Source organism: Castor canadensis, chromosome 16 (assembly GCF_047511655.1).
Source record: "Castor canadensis chromosome 16, mCasCan1.hap1v2, whole genome shotgun sequence".
Lineage (NCBI taxonomy): Eukaryota > Metazoa > Chordata > Mammalia > Rodentia > Castoridae > Castor > Castor canadensis.
The window spans coordinates 41,382,487-41,400,948 of NC_133401.1; the positions used below are offsets into that span (position 1 = coordinate 41,382,487).

At 43.2% G+C, this 18,462-nt stretch overlaps 1 protein-coding gene across 2 annotated transcripts in view; it reads left to right on the forward strand.

Annotated features, from left to right (window-relative positions):
• Window positions 1–6,768, forward strand: part of Faf2 (Fas associated factor family member 2) — a 58,451-nt gene extending 51,683 nt beyond the window's left edge. For both annotated transcript variants that reach the window (XM_020162810.2, XM_074058708.1), the window contains 2 exons: window positions 181–324; window positions 5,929–6,768. In XM_020162810.2, the coding sequence (XP_020018399.1) occupies window positions 181–324; window positions 5,929–6,111 (327 nt within the window). In that variant the 3' untranslated portion in view covers window positions 6,112–6,768. The remainder of the gene's footprint in view (window positions 1–180; window positions 325–5,928) is intronic.
• Window positions 6,769–18,462: the final 11,694 nt, after the last annotated feature.

An 18,462-nucleotide genomic window follows, 5' to 3' on the forward strand; every position in this document is an offset into this window, starting at 1 on the left:
TGAGCACAGTAAATAATATGTGTGATGCAATAGAGTTGGTTTTTGTTTCTTACCAATGGATTTTTTAATGTAATTAGTCATTAATTTTTCTTCTTCATGCACAGCAAACCTACATTAGTATTCCTGTATGCTGTTTCCCTATTTGAGCTGTAGCATCACCTTTGCTTTGTGTCTCTACAGAACTTACAGGAGGAAAAGGAAAGGAAGATGGAGTGCCTGCCTCCGGAGCCTTCGCCTGATGACCCTGAAAGCGTCAAGATCATTTTCAAATTACCCAATGATTCTCGAGTAGAAAGACGATTCCACTTTTCACAGTCACTAACAGTAAGGATCACCTAAGTGGGGATGAAGTATTTGTAGCATCTGGGCTGTAGGTTTAGAAGCTTTTACAGACTCTCAGTGTTGTTAGTGAATCTGCTGCTCTGATGAACAGGAGATTCTAAGAGATGTTTGTGAACACCAGGAAGAAGATACAATGAACTTCAAGGTTTTCTTTCATCATCATGTTTGCTCTGCTGAGAAAAAATATCCCTTACAAAGAACTGCCACAGAAGCATTGTGTGTTTGAGGCTGGGAGGCTCTGCTACATTCGCTTCTGGCCTTGGCGTCAGAATCCCTTGATCTGTAGGAGAAACTCTCTCAGTGACCATGTCTGAATTTGAGTGCACATGCAGTTGTGATTGGTTTTTCTCTCCTTTCTATCCACTTAGCACAGAAGCTCCACTTTCTGAGGCTATTCCTAGATTTGGGTTCCATAGACCACTTTGTCATTTACATAGGCAAGTATTTAAAAGCACAAACTCTTTAAGAGTCTCACAGAATGAAGACCAAATTCTTATCGTCCAGGGTTGCTAGATGAGTTTTCTTGGTCAGTTAAGCTCTAAGGCCTCAATCTCTTCACCTCTAAAATTGGTGTAAAGTCGGCACTTCTTAATGGGATTGTTGTTAAGTTCATATAAAGTGTTCAACATTGTGCCTGGCTCACATTAAGCACTCAAATACAATTTTTGGTATTTATAACCAAAAGAAACTTTCTGTGTATATCGAGAGTTGGTATGTTGCCTTTCCAAATGTGCAGGTATACCAGATTCTAGTCTCCCTGATCCTTGAAATAATGAAAAATAAACATCAGGGTGGAGGCATGGTATAGTGCTAGAGCACCTGCCTAGCAAGCATGAAGCCCAGAGTTCAGACCTTAGTACTGCAAGAGTAAATAAGCAAAGGAAACAGCAGAGCCTGTACTTGTAGTTGCTTCTCCTCGTTTAATTAGAGAACATTGGCCATGTTACAGAGTCTGGTTTTATCAAGCCTCAGATTTATGGAAATGTAACCTGCTCTTTAATAGCTTTAAACTGAACACATGTTGTGTTCTGAGCTAGACATGGAATTTTACAAAAGAGTGAGATATGGTTTTGGAATTCACAGAGAGCTTTCTTGTTAGTAGGGAATATAAAAAGAACTACCACAGAATAAAATTTATGAGGCATCCTGATGAGATAAAAGCAAATAGCTTCCCTATTTTATTGTTTAAATCTCATTCATGTATTTATTTATATTGAGGGAAGTGCTCAACTGTCTAACTTTGTTTTTTTGTTGTGGTGCCGATACTGAACTCAGGGCCTCCTGCACACTAGGCAAGCGCTCTACCACTAAACTACATCTCCAGTCCTTGGATTTTTAAATTAGAATAATATAAACATGCCCCACAGAGAATCTGTGTGTGGTAGCTCTTCACTAAATGTCGACTCCCCTGACTCCCTAACTACAGGTTGCATGTGGATTTCCCTTGCTCATCCCCTGGCATTTTCACCATTTATACGTCTGAACTTTATGGAGTGTCATGCAGTGTCTGCCCCCAAAACCTCTCCTAGGTAAAGCTGTAGGTGACAAATCAAAATTTTCTGAGAGTTTTGAAGGGAAAAAATCTGTTAGAATTGTGTAACAGATTAGAAATAGGCTTATGGCCAAAGGGAAATGAACCATTTCTTAACTGCTTAATCTTAAAAAGTCTTTTAAATAGGCTCCTTAGTAAAAGTTATTAAAAAAAAGAAAGAAAAGAGGAAAAAGGAAAAAAATTTGACAGAATTGCATATGGTGGTCAGCTCTTGATAGTGGTTAAAATGCTAAAATGAAAAAGAATAAACTACAGAAAAAAATCTCCAGTTACCTGAGCAGGTAGAAAAATGAAGCTTACTTTTTTTTTTTTTTTTTTTAGAGGGGGGAGTACTGGTATTTGAACACAGGGATTTGGCACTTGCTAGACAGGTCCTCTACCACTAAGCCACACTCACAGCCCTTCTTTTAAATTTTCTAAAAGAGATGCAATTTAACCTGGGCATCAGTGGCTTATTCCTATAATCCTAGCTACTCAGGAGGATCACAGTTTGAAGCCAACCCTGGAAAATACTTCGAGAGACCCTATCTCAAAAAAACCCATCACAAAAAAGGGCTGGTGGAGTGGCTTAAGGTGTAGGCCCTGAGTTCAAGCCTCAGTACTACATAAAAAAGAGAGAGATACAATTTCTCTTAGCCCAGAACTCATTTTTCTGTTTGTTACAAATGAAAAAGGACCTTTGGTGGTAATGTGATGTTCCCAATAGTGTCAGCTCTTTGTCAGTGGCAAACAAAAAAGCATGTTTGTAAGTTTGGTATTTTCAAACAATGATTGAAAAGAAAATAGTATTGTTTCACCTTCATAGAAACTGTGTTGGGTTCATACCAAGAATACTTGTTGCAAGTCTGACTGATGCAGCTCAAGAAAAGAGAAAGAGGGCTGGGGATGTAGCTCAGTGGTAGAGTGCTTGCCTAGCAAATGTGATGTACCCAAATCCCAGTACCGGCAGAAAAGAAAAGAGAAAGAATGGTGGAAAGATGACAAAAAATCCAAGAAGAAATGATTGACGTTGATAAACTAAAATTTGAGAAGTTTATAAACTCATGAATTGGGGTTGGGCTCATGGCTCACAACTATAATCCCAGCTACTCAGGAGGATTGCAGTTCAAGGCCAGGCCAGGCCAAAAGTTAATAGGACCCCATCTCAACAAATAAGCCAGGCATGGTGGCATGTACTTAAAATCCCAGCTCCACAGGAGGTTGTAGGTAGGAGGATCTCAGTCTAAGGTTGGCCTACAGCAAAAATGTGAGACCCTATCTGAAAAATAATTAAAACATAAAGGGCTGGCAGCATGACTTAAGTGGTAAGCCACCTACCTATCTAATAAGCATGAAGCCCAGAGTTCAAACCCCAGTAAATGGGGATAAAAAGAGAAGTCATGAATATATTAGATAAGGGAACATGAATTCACTTCTAAAATTTGGGAATTATATCCTCTTGATACTGAAAGTTGAGTTTAAGACAAATGAAAGGAGGGAGTTATGATAAAAGTAATATATTCATAGGTGAAATGCCATGGCGAAACCCCTTTGAACAGTGAATATACACTGGAATAACAGGTTCCCAACAGGTTCTGTTGGGAGGGGGCAAGGTAAGGGGGGTGAGTAAATTGATGTACTTTATTCATATGAAGATAGAACATTGAAACCTGTCAGTCACTTTAAGTAACGGGAGGAGGATGAGGGAGAATGATGGTGGGGATGAACAACAAAAACCCAAATGAAAGAAAGACTGCAGGGAATCCATCAAGAAATTAATTGTTCCAAGAGAAAGAACAAAAAGAAAATAGAGGGCTGGCAGAGTGGCTCAAGTGGTAGAGCACCTGTATAGCAAGTGTGAGACTCTGAGTTCAGACGCCAGTACCACCAAAAAAATAGAAATAGACTCTTCCCCCAAATTAGAAAGTATAGGTAGAATGGTGGAATTGACCTCTGAAGTTTAAGGTGCCCTTCACAACACATCCCTGAGAGTCTGCTAGAAACAGAATGCATGGTGAAGGACAGGGAGTGCCTCTTCTTAATGGGGGCATTAACAGACGGGTTTTGCACACATTTTAAGGTGTGGCAAGGTGAGTTTAGATGTTGCCTCACTTCTCACTGAGAATTTAGCTGTACTTTTTCAGAACCAGAGCCCAGTGAGGAGGAGAGCTTTCTTCCCACAGAGGGGAGGTCCATGGAAGGGTGTCAGATCTTGATATGGTGAGAGTGTGTCTACATGTTGGAGCAGCCCAGTGCAGACATATCCAAGCCAAAATGGCCCAGGGTGGTGTGTCAAAGCCAGAACAGAGTGAGGAGGGTATATGTAAGGTAGCAAGGATTTACCTGGGAGCAGGGAATGAAGTCATGTTTTTTTATAAACACCCACACATGCGTACACTAGCTGTATACATGCACGTATTTTCCATAGAGAGTGCCTAGGGCTCCTAGTCACAATAAGTATGCCCAGCACAAAGGGCTTGGCTTTTGGAAACCATTGTCCATTGTGAAGAACCAGACAGGACTGGGAATGTAGTTCAGTAGTACAGCACTTGCTTAGCGTGCATGAGGCCCTGTATCCCATTCCCAGCACCGTAGGGACTAAAAAAAAAAGAAGAACAAGATTGCCCTGGAAAAAAATGACTGATTCTAGGGCTGGGGCAGGGAAAATAAAAGATCAGCCTGGACTACCTTGTGCAAAAAGCAAAGAATTGAGAAGTGTCAGAAAGACATAGAAGCCAGCTACTAGGTCATACTCCAGCCAGAATAATATGAACTTTAAAATAAATAATGATTGTAACCGATTGAATAAAATGTGTTCAGATTTATTTAAGATAAATCTAAAAGTTCAAGGAGCATAGTATCTTCATAGTTTCAGAGTACTTCCCCGTAAAGTACTTACAATTAAGAACAAGAAAAACCTGCAGTGGAGTACCAGGGCAGGTGATATCTGAATCAGGTGATCAAAGTGAACATCATAGGTAACAACAAACTGAAAGTATGCTCCACCTGAGGAGTGCAGCATCATTCCTGAAATCCTCCTACCAAAGAACCCAAGTCTTACTGTGAGTAAACAACTGACAAGCAAATGAAGAGACATTCTACAAAATAACTGATCAGTCATCTGTGAAAGTGTCAAGATCATGAAAGTTATGGAAATGCAGGATTTGTTTCACACTAAAAGAGAAGATTCCGACATGACAAATAAATGTAATGCAATTCTCAACTGGTTCATTTTCCTGAAAGGGCAAACCGGCACAACTTGAATGGGACCCACATAGTAGTGCAGTACAGTGGGCCCTCTGTAGCATGAATTTCACATCCATGGATCCAGCCAACTGCAGATCAGAAATACGGGGGGGGGAAAGTCATCATTATTTCTTATCATTATTCCCTAAGTAATGCACTGTCGTAGTTTTTGTAGCATTTGCATTCTGTAGGTATGATGGAATGTAAACGATGCGGAGGGTATGAGAGGATGTGTGTAGGTTAAGGAACTACTACACCATTTTCCATGAGGGGCTCAAGGATTTGCTATACGAAGTGGGGGGGGGGTTTGAATCAACCCACAGATGCTGAGGGATAACCATGTTTGTTATGTAAATAATTCATCAGTTGAATTTCCCAATATGGAGGCTGTGTTGTTGTTAAGTAAAGATCATCTTGTTTAAAACACCTTCAGGTGTGCTGGGGTGATGAGATGCCAGATTGGCAGCTCACTTACAGCTGATTCAAAGGAAATACTTCTATGTCCTATTCTTTCAGCTTTTCTACAACTGATTATTTCTTAGAAAAAATATTTAGCAGTATATCAGACAGAGTGACAAAGAAACAGGTGTTTTACAGCAGAAGAAGACTAGTGTTAAGTTTGTATAATTTCTTTAAAAGGGCTGCCCAAACATATGTCCTGGGAAGTGGAAACATCTGAAGTAGAATTCCAGTGTAATGTGACCATTTCATAGCTCAGTCATCCTGGGGAGAACAGGGAGACATTTGACTTCATAGTGGTATGTGTGTCTTTTTTTCACTGCCATTCTTTTTCTGTGTGACCTCTGCAGGTAATCCACGACTTCTTATTCTCCTTGAAGGAAAGCCCTGAAAAATTTCAGATTGAAGCCAATTTTCCAAGGCGGGTACTGCCCTGTGTCCCTTCAGAGGAATGGCCCAACCCCCCAACGCTGCAGGAGGCGGGACTCAGCCACACAGAAGTTCTCTTTGTTCAGGACCTAACAGACGAATGACACTTTTTCTCCCTCTCCCCTCCCACCCAATCCCTAAAACAAATGGAAAAACAGAAACAGAAAAAAAAAGAGAAATTCATATTATTATTATTATAATACAATATTTTTTTTAAAAGACTGCTGCATCCTAAGGAAGGATCAGAAACCATGCTGCCTGCAAGTCACAACCTGTGTGCACATGAGGTTAGCGATGACCGTGCTCATCAGCAAGCTCACACGTCCCTACAGCCTCTGTACCACGTACCTTCCAGCAAATGGAGTCTCCTCATCTTCACCCTGTCCTTTGTCCCAGCCTTTCCTATTGTAGGAAGGGGACATTCCCACTAGTTCTCATTTATTCTTGCTTTTACGGAAAATAAAAGTGAACAACCTCCATCAACCAGCTACAGCAGCATCTCCTCAGGACTTGCTTCTCCCATCTCTGGAAAGAGGGGAAGAGAAAGTTCAGAACGGAGATGTTCCTTGAACTGCCCACAGTTTATGAATTACTTTGTTTCTGTTGCTTTGTGATGACCAAAGGAATGAGACTGACATAGGTGTATTTCTTGTCCTTAACTTTATTTGATAAAGAGCCAATTCTTAAACCCATGAGTTCATGCCCTGGGCTCCTTAGCCCACACGAGTATAATAAAGGCGCCCTGGGCTGTTTTGTGCTTATTTTTTCCATTGCCCCTCTTCTGTCCCCAGAGAGGTCATTCATGTTGGTCCAACTCTTGCTGTCCTTTTCAGCCACCTTTGCACTGCACTTAGAGCAGTGGGAGGAAATCTGGGTTTATAGCCCTACAAAGGCAGTGTGTACGCAGATTCTACCCTTGAATATGGTGTGTACTCATCTTCACACACAGTTGCAGCTTTCCCTTGGAATCTGGACCAGGTGGTTAAGGGGTCTGAACCAAAGGACAGCAGCTCTTCATTCCTCCTTTGACCTGTGTGTGCTGCTCCCTCCCCAGCTTTCCTGAATTGCTAAGTTTGGTGCCTTTCCAAAGGGCAAGCAGGACCTGTCTCACTAGAAGTGTGAAGTGTTTTAAGGCTAGGAAGAAAAACATGACAGGACTCCCAGTTTGCATAAGGTGTTGGAAGGTATGTTTTACTTTCTGATGAGATTACCTGCAGTGGCAGTTTTTATCCTCCCTCTATGACTATGTTGAAGTAACAGGGTTGTTTATACCTGGATGTCTTGTCTGTAGTTGAGTTTATGATAATGGGTACATGGTTTGGCTGCATTTTAAGAGAAACCATTGTGCACTGACAAATATTCCAAAGTGCTTGATAGCTAGACTGTGTGGGTTTGTACCACTGCCACCCTCTGAAGTTGCTGTAGTTGTTAGCACACTGTGTGGGTAGAGGATTCAGGTCAGGATAAAACATTACTTGCTAGATTTATCATCTCCACAGTTTTCTCTCTTGCTCAACCTAAGGACCACTGTTTTCAATAGCAGTAATAACTTAGCTTTGCTGCTCTGTCAGCTCTCTCTTGGAATAAGTGCCATGGGACCAAGGGGGGCACCTCACAGATATCTCCTGGGAATTTTCCAGTGACCTTAGCACAGGGTCTAAAACGTCTCTTAAAAAAAGTTAGTTCTGTTCCTGGCTGCTTATGGTTCTTCCACTTGGTTTCCTGCTGTTCCAAGGGTTTCCTGCTGTTCCAAGGCCAGGTGAGTGGGAAACCACTTGCTGACTGCTGTCATAAAATGGGTCTAGAGTGGACAGCAGGTAAAACATGTTCTCCAGTCATCCTACATGAAGTCTGCTGCTCAGTGGCAACCCCTTCCTGATTGCAGTTCACAGCTGTTGTCCTGGCAGCTCACAGGAGGGTCTTCAGGACTTTGATTAGGCTGAATGTGCTGTGTATCTTGCCTACACCTTAGGGAAGCTGCGAATTTTCCCCCTTTAATAACTTAATCTCATCTTAATAGTGTGCACTTTATGCTTCTTGCCTTTTGGTAATTTCAGCAAAAGATGTCGGATGCCAGAGTATTAAGGGTCCTCTCTGTCAGTTAGGCTCCTCTCTGTCTGTTAGGACACCTGCCCACTTTCTGGAAGCTTTAGGAGGCTTCAGCAGAAGCACACACCCCTGTCTACTCCCTTTTGAAACAGTTCTGCTTTACTTAGACCCCCGTGCCTGTCGTCTTGCTGCCCTAGTGCTGCTGCCTGGGTGCCATTTCCCTTACTCCTAGGTGAAATTTGGGCTGCACGTTTGTCACTTAATGCCAGTACAATCTATGTTATTCCCAAGGACCTCTGGGAGCTCGATGGGACCTGCAGGGAGAAGACAGAAGTGGTCATCTGCAAGCATTTGCTCTTGTTCCAAATCACCTCTGGAATATTTCAGCTATTGTTTCCGAATAACAAGTCATCAGCTGAGCAAAAACACTTGTTTCAAGTTTTGTTTCACACATTCAAGACTGAAGTTGTAAATTCAGCTGAATAACCATGGGAAATGACACCCAACTGGGTTCTGTCAGTTTTGCAGCCTTGGTGGGCCATTCTGGTCTTACCTTCCTTCCATGTCTGCAGAATTTCCTTCAGCAAATATTTCTTTCTCTTTGCTTACCTCCACCATGAGATTCAGAGAACAGATGGCAGAAGGAGGATATCTGTCTCTTTAAAAAACAAAACAAAAAGAACCTAGAATCTTCAACTGAGCAGTTATTACGAAAATTGCTACTGGTGCCAAGGCCAAGAAAAGAGTTTCAGAAAATGAGGGGTGAGAGCCCCCAGAATGCAAAATCAGGGGAGTATTGCCGCCTGGTGCTTCAACAAGGAGCTCCACATTACAACTGTTTTTTTGTTTTTATTTTATTTTTTTAGGAGTGAGAGGAATGCAGCAACGGGAAATCCATCCAGAAAGGATGCAGTGGCCCAACTTGAACTGCACCTGAATAGTTAACGTGATAATAATTTCCTGAAGAAATCTAGTGTACTTTAAATTTTTTTCATAAAGGTTTACATTGTATTGTAGGTTAACATTAAATGTTTTATAACAAAAATTTTATAATCAGCTGTGGGTTTTTCTGTCCAGAAGTGTGACACATATTTTTCTATGTGAAGGGAAGTCTGATGAAAAACAGAAGAAACTAGGCATTGTGTCACTGAAAGCTAGGAGTTAAAATGGATCTCATGTATGTATTGCATCCCTATGAGAAGTAACAGCTTAGGTGGAGTGGTGTAGCAGGAAGAGCAAGCATGTCTAGGATTAAACGCATTTCAACTGTCATGTGTCAATTCTGCCACCTTAGTGAGTTCTTTAGCAGTCTTGAGTTTTAGTTTCCCCAACTGTGAGGCTAACGCCATCTGCAAGTAAGATAAGTTTGAATAGTAAATCAAATGTATATGAAATACCTGACCCAAAGTAGATGTCATCAAGTGTTTGTTCCCCTTCTCCTATGGGAGTGTAGTTTGAAGTAATATTTTCTTGAAATAGTGCTGGGAAAGGAAGACTCCCTTCAGCTCTGATTCTGGCTATTGGGATTCACTTCCTTGGGGTATTTTTGGTCCTGTTTTGAGCCTCAGCTTTTCTTCCTCACTCTTTCCTGGAAATAGCTCATTCCTGAGATTGAGCTCAGAAGGTGACAAGAGTTATGAGTCTTGGCACCTTCAGTTTATCCTAAAAAGTGGGGCCTCCATTCTTTCAGTGGACATGTTAAGTGTAAACCAGGACCACTGCTCAATATAGACTAGATTGGAAAGGTTTATTCACCTAAGGTCAGAATGTTGGAAAACTATCTGGATTAATGAATAAGACTCAGGAGTCAGTGAGCAAGGCACAGTTTTACTTGTGTAAAGGGGTGTGCAACCAACAATGGTCTGATAAGCACACCAAGTGAGATATCCACTTGGTGCAACACTGCCCCCTTCTATTGGTAGGAGTCAGGATTCACAGTCTTTCTCAGTTGACTAGATGAGGTAAAGGGCAAGGTTAACATTTAATATCCTGGGAAGCCTCAAGAAAGCATAATGAGCTGCTGCTTTAACGTGGATTTACCTGAGCTGAGTATATAATTCTAATTCTTTGAAGGAAAAGACAAGTTATCCGCCACAAGAAGCTACTAAAAGTGAATTATAATTTATTGTAAAACTTGCATATAAAATTTTGGCTACAGATTAATAGTCAAGGCGAGCTTAAAATCGTGCAAGCGGTTTTCAGTCACAGCTGTGGCCTGGGTTTTCAACATGTGACCTTAGCTCTTTAGGCCAGAGTTTGAGCAGCTGTAAAACAGGACTGAATGAATTGCTGTTGCCCAGTGCAGGCACACAGTAGGTGTTTGGTAATAATACCTCCTGTTCCTGGTTTCAGAAGTGTATGGTTACTCATACTAAAGATTGACCTTATGGGGCTGGCTGAGTAGCTCAAATGGTAAATGCGCCTGCCTAACAAGTGTGAGGCCCTGAGTAGGACACTTGCCTAGTATGCACGAGGCCCTCCGTTCCATTCCCAGCACTGAAAGGAAAAAAAAAACAGATGTAGATAAAGGAAGGAGATTGTGGAGTGAAGTTTAGGCTTTGTTGGCAGGCAGACTATCTCAGGCATTGGGATTGGGACTCTGTGTACTTTTACCCAGAATGGGTTTCAAGCCCCCAGAGTCCTTCCTCACACCTGTGAGCTCAACTACCCCACTTCCTGAGCCTCTTAGAGCCCTAGTCCTTCCCATCTGACCCTCTTGCTAACTCTCAGAATGATGCCCCAAAACTCCCTGTTCCCCCTTAATGTTGAAACCTGATTTTCCTTTGAAAATGCCACTTAAAAAAAACCTTGTAAGTAGAAGCCACTCATTTTCCTATGAATCTCTACACCAAGAAGCAGGATCTGTCTTCTGTCACTTTGCTGCCTGGTCCTGAGGCACGTGCCATCTATCTATCTGCACTGCTTTACCGGTGCTGGCTGCTACCAGCCACTCTCCAGGTGTTGCAGCTGATAGACTTACCTCCACCAGGCCCAGATGACTGGCGCTGTATGTGTGGATGCCCTGAAATCTGCTCTGACCATTTGTGTAGCAGCTGAGTATGGTGGAAAGAGATTTTGCTTGCCAAGTACTATCTAGGCAAGTTATTCACCTCAGTGCCTCTTTCCTCTTCTATAATTATTTCAGTAGAATATATCCTTGCAAAACTGAGGTGCTGTTTAAATGAGCCAGTGTGTGTGAAGTGCCTGGCGTTGGGTCCTCCATGCTCAGTAAATAGTGTCACTTGTGCCAACAGCCCTTCTCCCACCAGCGCCATGCTATCTCTGTAACTGCCTTCCTCTGGACCTGACACCAGTCCCTCTGATGGCATATGGCAGAGCAAACTGGGAAGACTGTGGGTAATAGCACTCATCCCTTGAGTCCAGGTCTGGAAAACCTCCCATGGCTTTCTGCTGCATAGGAAGTGTCTTAAATCCAAGCCTGCCTGTGTCCTCCCCACTCAAAGCCCATTAACACAACAGCCTGCCTCCTGAGAAAAGTTGAGCTCTTGTCAGAGGACTTTCTCATCTTTTTTTCACCTCAAAAGTGTTTTTTAGGCTAGGCGCCATGGCTCAGGCCTATAATCCTAGCTACTTGGGAATGTATATTGGGAGAATCAAGGTGTCAGTTCAGCTGGGACAAAAAGTTCACCAGATTCCATCTTAACAAATAAAAGCTGGGTGTGGTGATGCATACCTGCTATCCCAGCTATATGGGAAGGTTAGTAGTACAGCATTCCAAGGCATAAATTCAAGACCATTTTTGAAAAATGGCTAGAGCAAAAAGGGTTGAGGGTGTGGCTAAACTGGTAGAGCGACTGCCTGGCAAGTTTAAGGCCCTGAATTCAAACCCTAGTACCATCACAAAAAAAAAAAAAAAAGTTCTCTAATGTCACCTGCCTCCTCTCTCCCTTCTGTTTTGTGGGTATGTTTTTAAATGAAATATATTTTATGTACAATAAAATGCACATCTTATGTCCACAAAAATATGTCTACACCAAAATCAAGACAGAATATTCCCATCACCTCAGGAAGTTCCCTTGTGCATCTTTCCAGTCAGTATAGTCAAGAGCCCTCCAGAGAGGACCACTACACTGGCCACTCCATCATAGCTATCCTAACCGCCCCCACACACCCTGATTTCTGGCTTTTTCCACCATATTCTAATGTACATCTTCCTGGACTTTTCATTGTGTATAAAATCTTTTCACATCACCAGTGTGGCTCAGCTTTGAGTAGCATGTGTGAGGCCCTGGATTCCATCCCCAGAACCACATGTGCGCTCATGCACGCACGCACACAGTTTTCTGCAGGTATGTATGAGATCATAAGTAATCTCTCAAATTCAAATATTCTTTGATCTCTTGGGGTTTTTCTGTTTGTTTTTGGTTTGGTATTTTTTTTCTTTTTTTCTTTTTTGCTTCACTGGGATTCAAACTCAGGCCCACTCCACCAGTCCTTTTTTGTTAAGTTTTTTTTTTTTTTTTTGAGATAAAATTTGTGAACTATTTGCCCAGGTTGGCTTTGAACTGCTATCCTCCTGATCTCTGCCTTTTGAGTAGCTAGGATTGCAGGCGTGAGTCACTGGCACCCAGTAAAATTTTTACTTTTAAAAAAAATGTTTTCTCTCTAAATCATATTTCAGAAAAGCTGTTTATATCCCTACCAACAGCATATGGACATGCTCAGACTCTCATTTGTTACCATCTCCAGAGCCTTTATCAAACTCTTGGATCTCTTTATTGTCCCTCTAAAAATGTGAGGTGTCCCTTCCCTTACAAAACCTCTGTCTTGCTTTATCAAGTCACCACAGTCCCTCCCTGCTGGGATAGTTTGCACACCCAGTTTCCACTTCCTTCTTAACCTCCCGTAATTGAGCTTTCATCTCCACTGACCATCACTTACTGACCCCTGTGACCACCTAACCAACATTTTCATTGCCTCTTGCAAGACCTTTCTGAATGCAAAATTCCCTACTGAAAGTGACAGTATCCCCTTGTCTCTCTCCCACCCACCAGTTGAAGGCCAGGTTACTGGAACTAAGATTAAGGAATTCACATTTTGTCCTGAGGGCCACTGAAGGTCATTCAGCAAGAGCAACCCATGAGATTTGGGGTGGAGACAACCAGGTTGCCTGCCTGCTCTCTGGACACACTGTGTACTCTCCTGCCTGTTCCACATGACTGACATTCAAGAGGAATGGTTTAAAGGATATGCTGTCAACTTCTCTAATTCCTCTGATTGCTGACAAGGCAAGTGCCTAGACACCACATAACTCTAGTCCTCCCGGAGTCCCCTTTGTAAGACTCTAGTTTGTTTTGTTTTGTTGGCAGACTGGGGTTTGAACTCAGGGCCTCATATTTGCTAGGCAGGTGCTCTACCACCTGAGCCATTCTGCTAGTCCCTAAGACTTTGGTTTAACTCTTGGTTCTATATAATCAGGTGCCAACAAGGAGAGCAGGTGTAGCTGGCACAGCATGCCTACAAACTCTACATATGCCCAGATGTTGTCTTAACTCAAATAGCCGTAACTTTTCGGTGCCTTGAATCAGAGGATTTTAGTTGCAAGTAACAGACAGGAAGCAACTCTAGCTAATTAAGGGGGAAAAAAACATGTTCAATCCTGGGATGGGTTCCAGAATTAAAAGGCAGACCTCAGGAAGAGTGGACTGGGGTGGTGGGGTAGCAGACAGAGGTGGAGGATAACACCTTTGGGATGAGGGAACATAACCAGGAAGCAAATTGGGGTTTCTGGGCTCAGGTGCACTCCATAGGAAGAGGCAAAGCCTTGTAAAAATTATAGATTATAAAGAAGAAAATAACCATTATTCACATTCCTACACCCAAAATGATTAATATTTTAGCATATTAGTTTCTGGCTTTTTTCTATGGATATGCTTTGTTAAAAATCACAGAAAGCTGGGCACCAGTGGTTCACACCTGAAATCCTAGCTACTCAGGAGGATTTCAGTTCGAAGTCAGTCCAGGCAAAAACCATTCACAAAATTGGGCTGATGGAGTGCTCAAGGTGTAGGCCCTGAGTTTAAACCCCAGTAGCAAAAAAAAAAAAAAAAAAAAAAAAAACAGGAAATGTTTATACATACGCTAAAATAAACTCATTTTTGCTCAGCAGAGGTAGCTAACATGTAGCTGAGTTGGAGATCTGTCATTGTTCTGAACACTAACCAGGAGTGAATCCTCTGTTGTTCTGGGGTCTTTCCCAGAACGCACTTCTCTCTCAGAGCTTTTATCTAAGGTAAAAACAACACAAAGTTCAGGGATTTGTCCCAGCTTGTTAGAACTGCAGAGGCCATCATACCAAATAACAATACTAATTAGAAATTATTATTCTGCTACCCTAGACCACTAGAAAGGGAGAGCTTGTGTGAAGTCACACAGCCCTGGGGCCAACTTCCCACACTGTCTCTGAGCAGCTCACTCATTTATTCATTTATCCAATCTGCTCAGAATACACTCACTGATAACTACTGTGTCCTTGTCCTTTTGCTAGGATCTGGGATATGGTGCATGTGATGACCCCTGACACATGGGCAACTAACAGGAGCGACCATGACAGGTGAGACCCCAAGAAAGAGCCCTGTGCTGGGTGTGGAGTGGATAGTGGGGGAGGTTCATTCCACAAGGGCCCTTCTGATAGCATATTGGAAAAGGAGCATGCTTACCAGGAGGTCGGGTAGGCACTGGAGGCAAACAGAGTGCAAAGAAAGGATGCAGGGGACAGACAGACAGGCCTGGAATTGAACCTCACCTCTGCCTCTTGGTTCTGTGATCTTGACACGTCATCCTTTTCCTCTGAGTTCCCCTTTCCTGTGGGAACCATGAGGAAAGTAAAATTTACAGTCAAGAACAGAAGGGTCAAGCTGGGTGCAGTGGCTCACATCTGCAATCCTAGCTACTCAGGAGGCAGCAATCAGGAGGATCAAGGTTCAAAGCCAATCTGGGAAAGTAGTTCATAAGACCCTATCTCTAAAATACCATCACAGGGGCTGATGGAGTGGCTCAAGTGGTAGAGTACCTACCTAGCAAGCATGATGCCTGAGTTCAAACCCCAGTCCCACCAAAAAAAAAAAAAAAAAAGAAGAAGAAAATACTATCACAAAAATTGGCCTGGTAGAGTGGCTCAATGTGTAGGACCTGAGTTCAAACCCCAATACCTAAAAAAAAAAAGAACAGAAGAATCCTGTAAGGGATAACCAGACAGCAGGGTAAGCACTAGCAAGAATGAGCCAGCCAGCCTCCACACACCACAAAGGGGGAAGCAGGTGTGTTGGGGAAGCCATGAGAACATGGTGGGGGAGGGGAGGCAGGGACAGGACCTGGGGGGGCTGGTCCTCCATTGCCTCCCCTTCTCCCACAGAGAAGCTACGGAAGACAGGAGAGGAAGGATTGTGGAGCTCGGGAATTTATTTCCTTACGTCCCTGGCCTTCCTCTGAAATAAGAAAGGACGTTTGCACTTGAGGTTGAGATCAGGCTGAGTTCAAAAAAAGAAAGAATGAAAACAAACAAAACTTCTGTTGCAGCTGCCCACCAACCCAGGCAGCCTGTCAAGGGACAGAGTCCTCTCACTTCCTGCTGTGGGGCTACTGCAGGTGGCAGGTCGGGCAGGGCTCACCTGGAATCTGGAGGAGGCAGGACAAACCAGGTGAAGAGGGGGCCTCTGAGGTTCCCAGGCCAACCAAGTCCAGAAGCCTCTGTTCATTCTTTCTTTTTTAATTTCTTTGGCGGCACTGGGGTTTGAATTTAGGGCTTCATCCTTGCTAGGCAGGTGCTCTTCACTACTGGAGCCATTCCACGAGCCCTTGTTCACTCTTTCTAAAAGCGATTTTCTGACATGGAGAGGGCAGGAGTGGGAATTAAAAGCTATCCTAGCCAGGTGCTGGAGGCTTACACCTGCAATCCTATAATCAGGAGGTGGAGATCAGGAGGGTCGTGGTTTGAAGTCAGCCCCAGGCAAATAGTTCTTGAGACCCCATCTCTAAAATAACCAGAGCCAAATAGACCAGAGGTGTGGCTCAAGTGATACAGCACCTGCTTAGTAAGTGCAAAGTCCTGAGTTCACTAAAAAAAAAAAAGCTATTCTGATTTTGCCATTTTCTAGCTAAGCCGAGATCCAGGACTTTCCGAGCCTGAGTTCCTCCAAATGAAAATAGAGGTGAAGGACTCTACTCACGATGTTGAGGAGAAAACAAAATAATACCACTGTTGATAGGACCTCAGGCCCTGGCCCCTGGCCCGCTCTGCCCTTCACTTCCCTCCCTGTGCTCCCACCCAAGGGCAGCCTGGCTCCTTCTCATCCATCATTCAGGTCTTACTCAATGTCACCTTCCCTGGGAGGCCACCCCTGTGTCAGTCACTGACTTATCCATCCTTCATGGCCCTTATTATAATTTGAAATAGTTACTACCTGTGTACTGTCTACCTTTCCTTCAGAATGCTGGGTTTCTGGAGGCAGAACAGTGTCTAGTTTGGCTCAAGGTAGAAGCACTCAACCAGATTTTTAATTTTTTGGCAGTACTGGAATTTGAACTCAGGGTTTCACACTTGCTAGGCAGGTACCCTACTGCTTGAGCCATTCCACCAGCCCTTCTCACTTTATTTTGGAGCTAGGGTCTTGCTTTTTGCCCAGGCTGGCCTGGACTACAATCTTTCTATTTTATGCTTCTTTCAGTAGTTGGGTTGACGGGCATACAACACACCAAGCCTTTTCCATTGAGACGGGGGTCTTGAAAAAAAAATTTTTTTTGCAGTGCTGGGGTTTGAACTCAGGGCCTACACCTTGAGTCACCCACCAGCCCTTTTTTGTAATGGGTTTTTTCAAGATAGCTTCTCTCGAACTAATTTACCCAGGGCTGGCTTTGAACCCTGATCCACCTGGTCTCTGCCTCCTGTGCAGCTTAGGATGATAGGTGCCCGGCGCACTCAGCCAGTTTTGTTGAATGAATTTATTTGCACAGATGACATGCCAAGCACCCACAAAGCCCCAAGGAGTCAGTGACAATGAAGTCACTCTTATAGAGAAGCTTTTACACTCTCATTATCCAGAGAACGTTCTACAGTCTGAACCCAAGAGGACACTGAGGCCCAAAGTGACAACAACTGATCCAGGCTTGGACGCCAGACCCTGCTCCGTGCCTCTAACCACAGATGGTGGTATTAATCCTGGAAAGAAGTTGCCAGTTACACCAACTGTTATTAAAATAAAAACACAGGGCTGGTGGGGTGGCTCAAGTGGTAGGGCTAAGTTCAAACTCCAGTACCACCAAAAAAAATTCAAAAAGAAAGAAAGAAATCTTTTTTGCCAGTGCTCATGTCTGTGATCCTGGCTACTCAGGAGGCAGAGGCCAGCAGGATGGTGGTTCATAGCCAGCCCAGGGAAATAGTTTACAAGACCCTAACATGAAAAAACGCATCACATAAAAGGGCTGGTGGAAGGCCCAGTGTTGGTGGCTCGCACCTGTATTCCTAGCTACTTAGGAGGCAGAGATCAGGAGGATAACAGTTCAAAGCCAGCCAGGGCAAATAGTTCGTGAGACCCTATCTCAAAAAAAAAAAAAAGGGTTGGTGGAGTGGCTCAGGGTAAAAGCCCTGAGTTCAAACCCCAGCACCGCAAAATAAATAAATAAATAAAAAGGTCTGGTGGAGTGGCTCAAGCGGTAAGAGTGCCTGCTTAGCAAGCATGAGGCCCTAGGTTCAAAAGTTCAAACCCCAGTACTGCCAAAAAAATAAAAAATACATTAAAAAAACAGTCCTGGTTTGACTACCAGCACCAAAAAACATAACCAAAAATACCTAGAAGTGGGCATTGTATAATCACCGATGTCACCAGTTTTTCAGGCGCTCATTCTCTCTCTCAGCACAGGTGTAGTTGTGTGTAACCATGTGTGCACTCACACATGAGCAAGGCACAGGACTGTCTGGTCCCCTGCCCTTTACAGTAATCATCTACCCTTTTATTCCTTGTTCCTCATTCCTAACCCCTAGCAACTACTAATTTGTTATCAATTTGAGATGTCATTGCAGTGATGATAAATGGAGTCACACATCACCCTTGGAAGTGACTTCTCTCACTCAGCATACTTCCCTTGAGATCCATCCAAATTGTTACATGTATCACTCATTCATTCCTTTTTCTTGCTGAGTAATATTCCATGATTGGAATGTACCACAGTTTAGCCATTACCCTACTGAAGGACATTTGGATTGCACCAAGTTTGGGGATATTACAAATAAAATACCTATGAACATTTGTGTACACGGTGTTGCCCACGCTGACCTTGAACTCGGGCCCAAGTCTTTTGGAACTGCAGGCATGAGCCCCATGTCCTTCTCATTTGTGTACAAGTCTCTGTGTGGACATAAATTTTCATTTTTCTAGGGTCAATGTTCA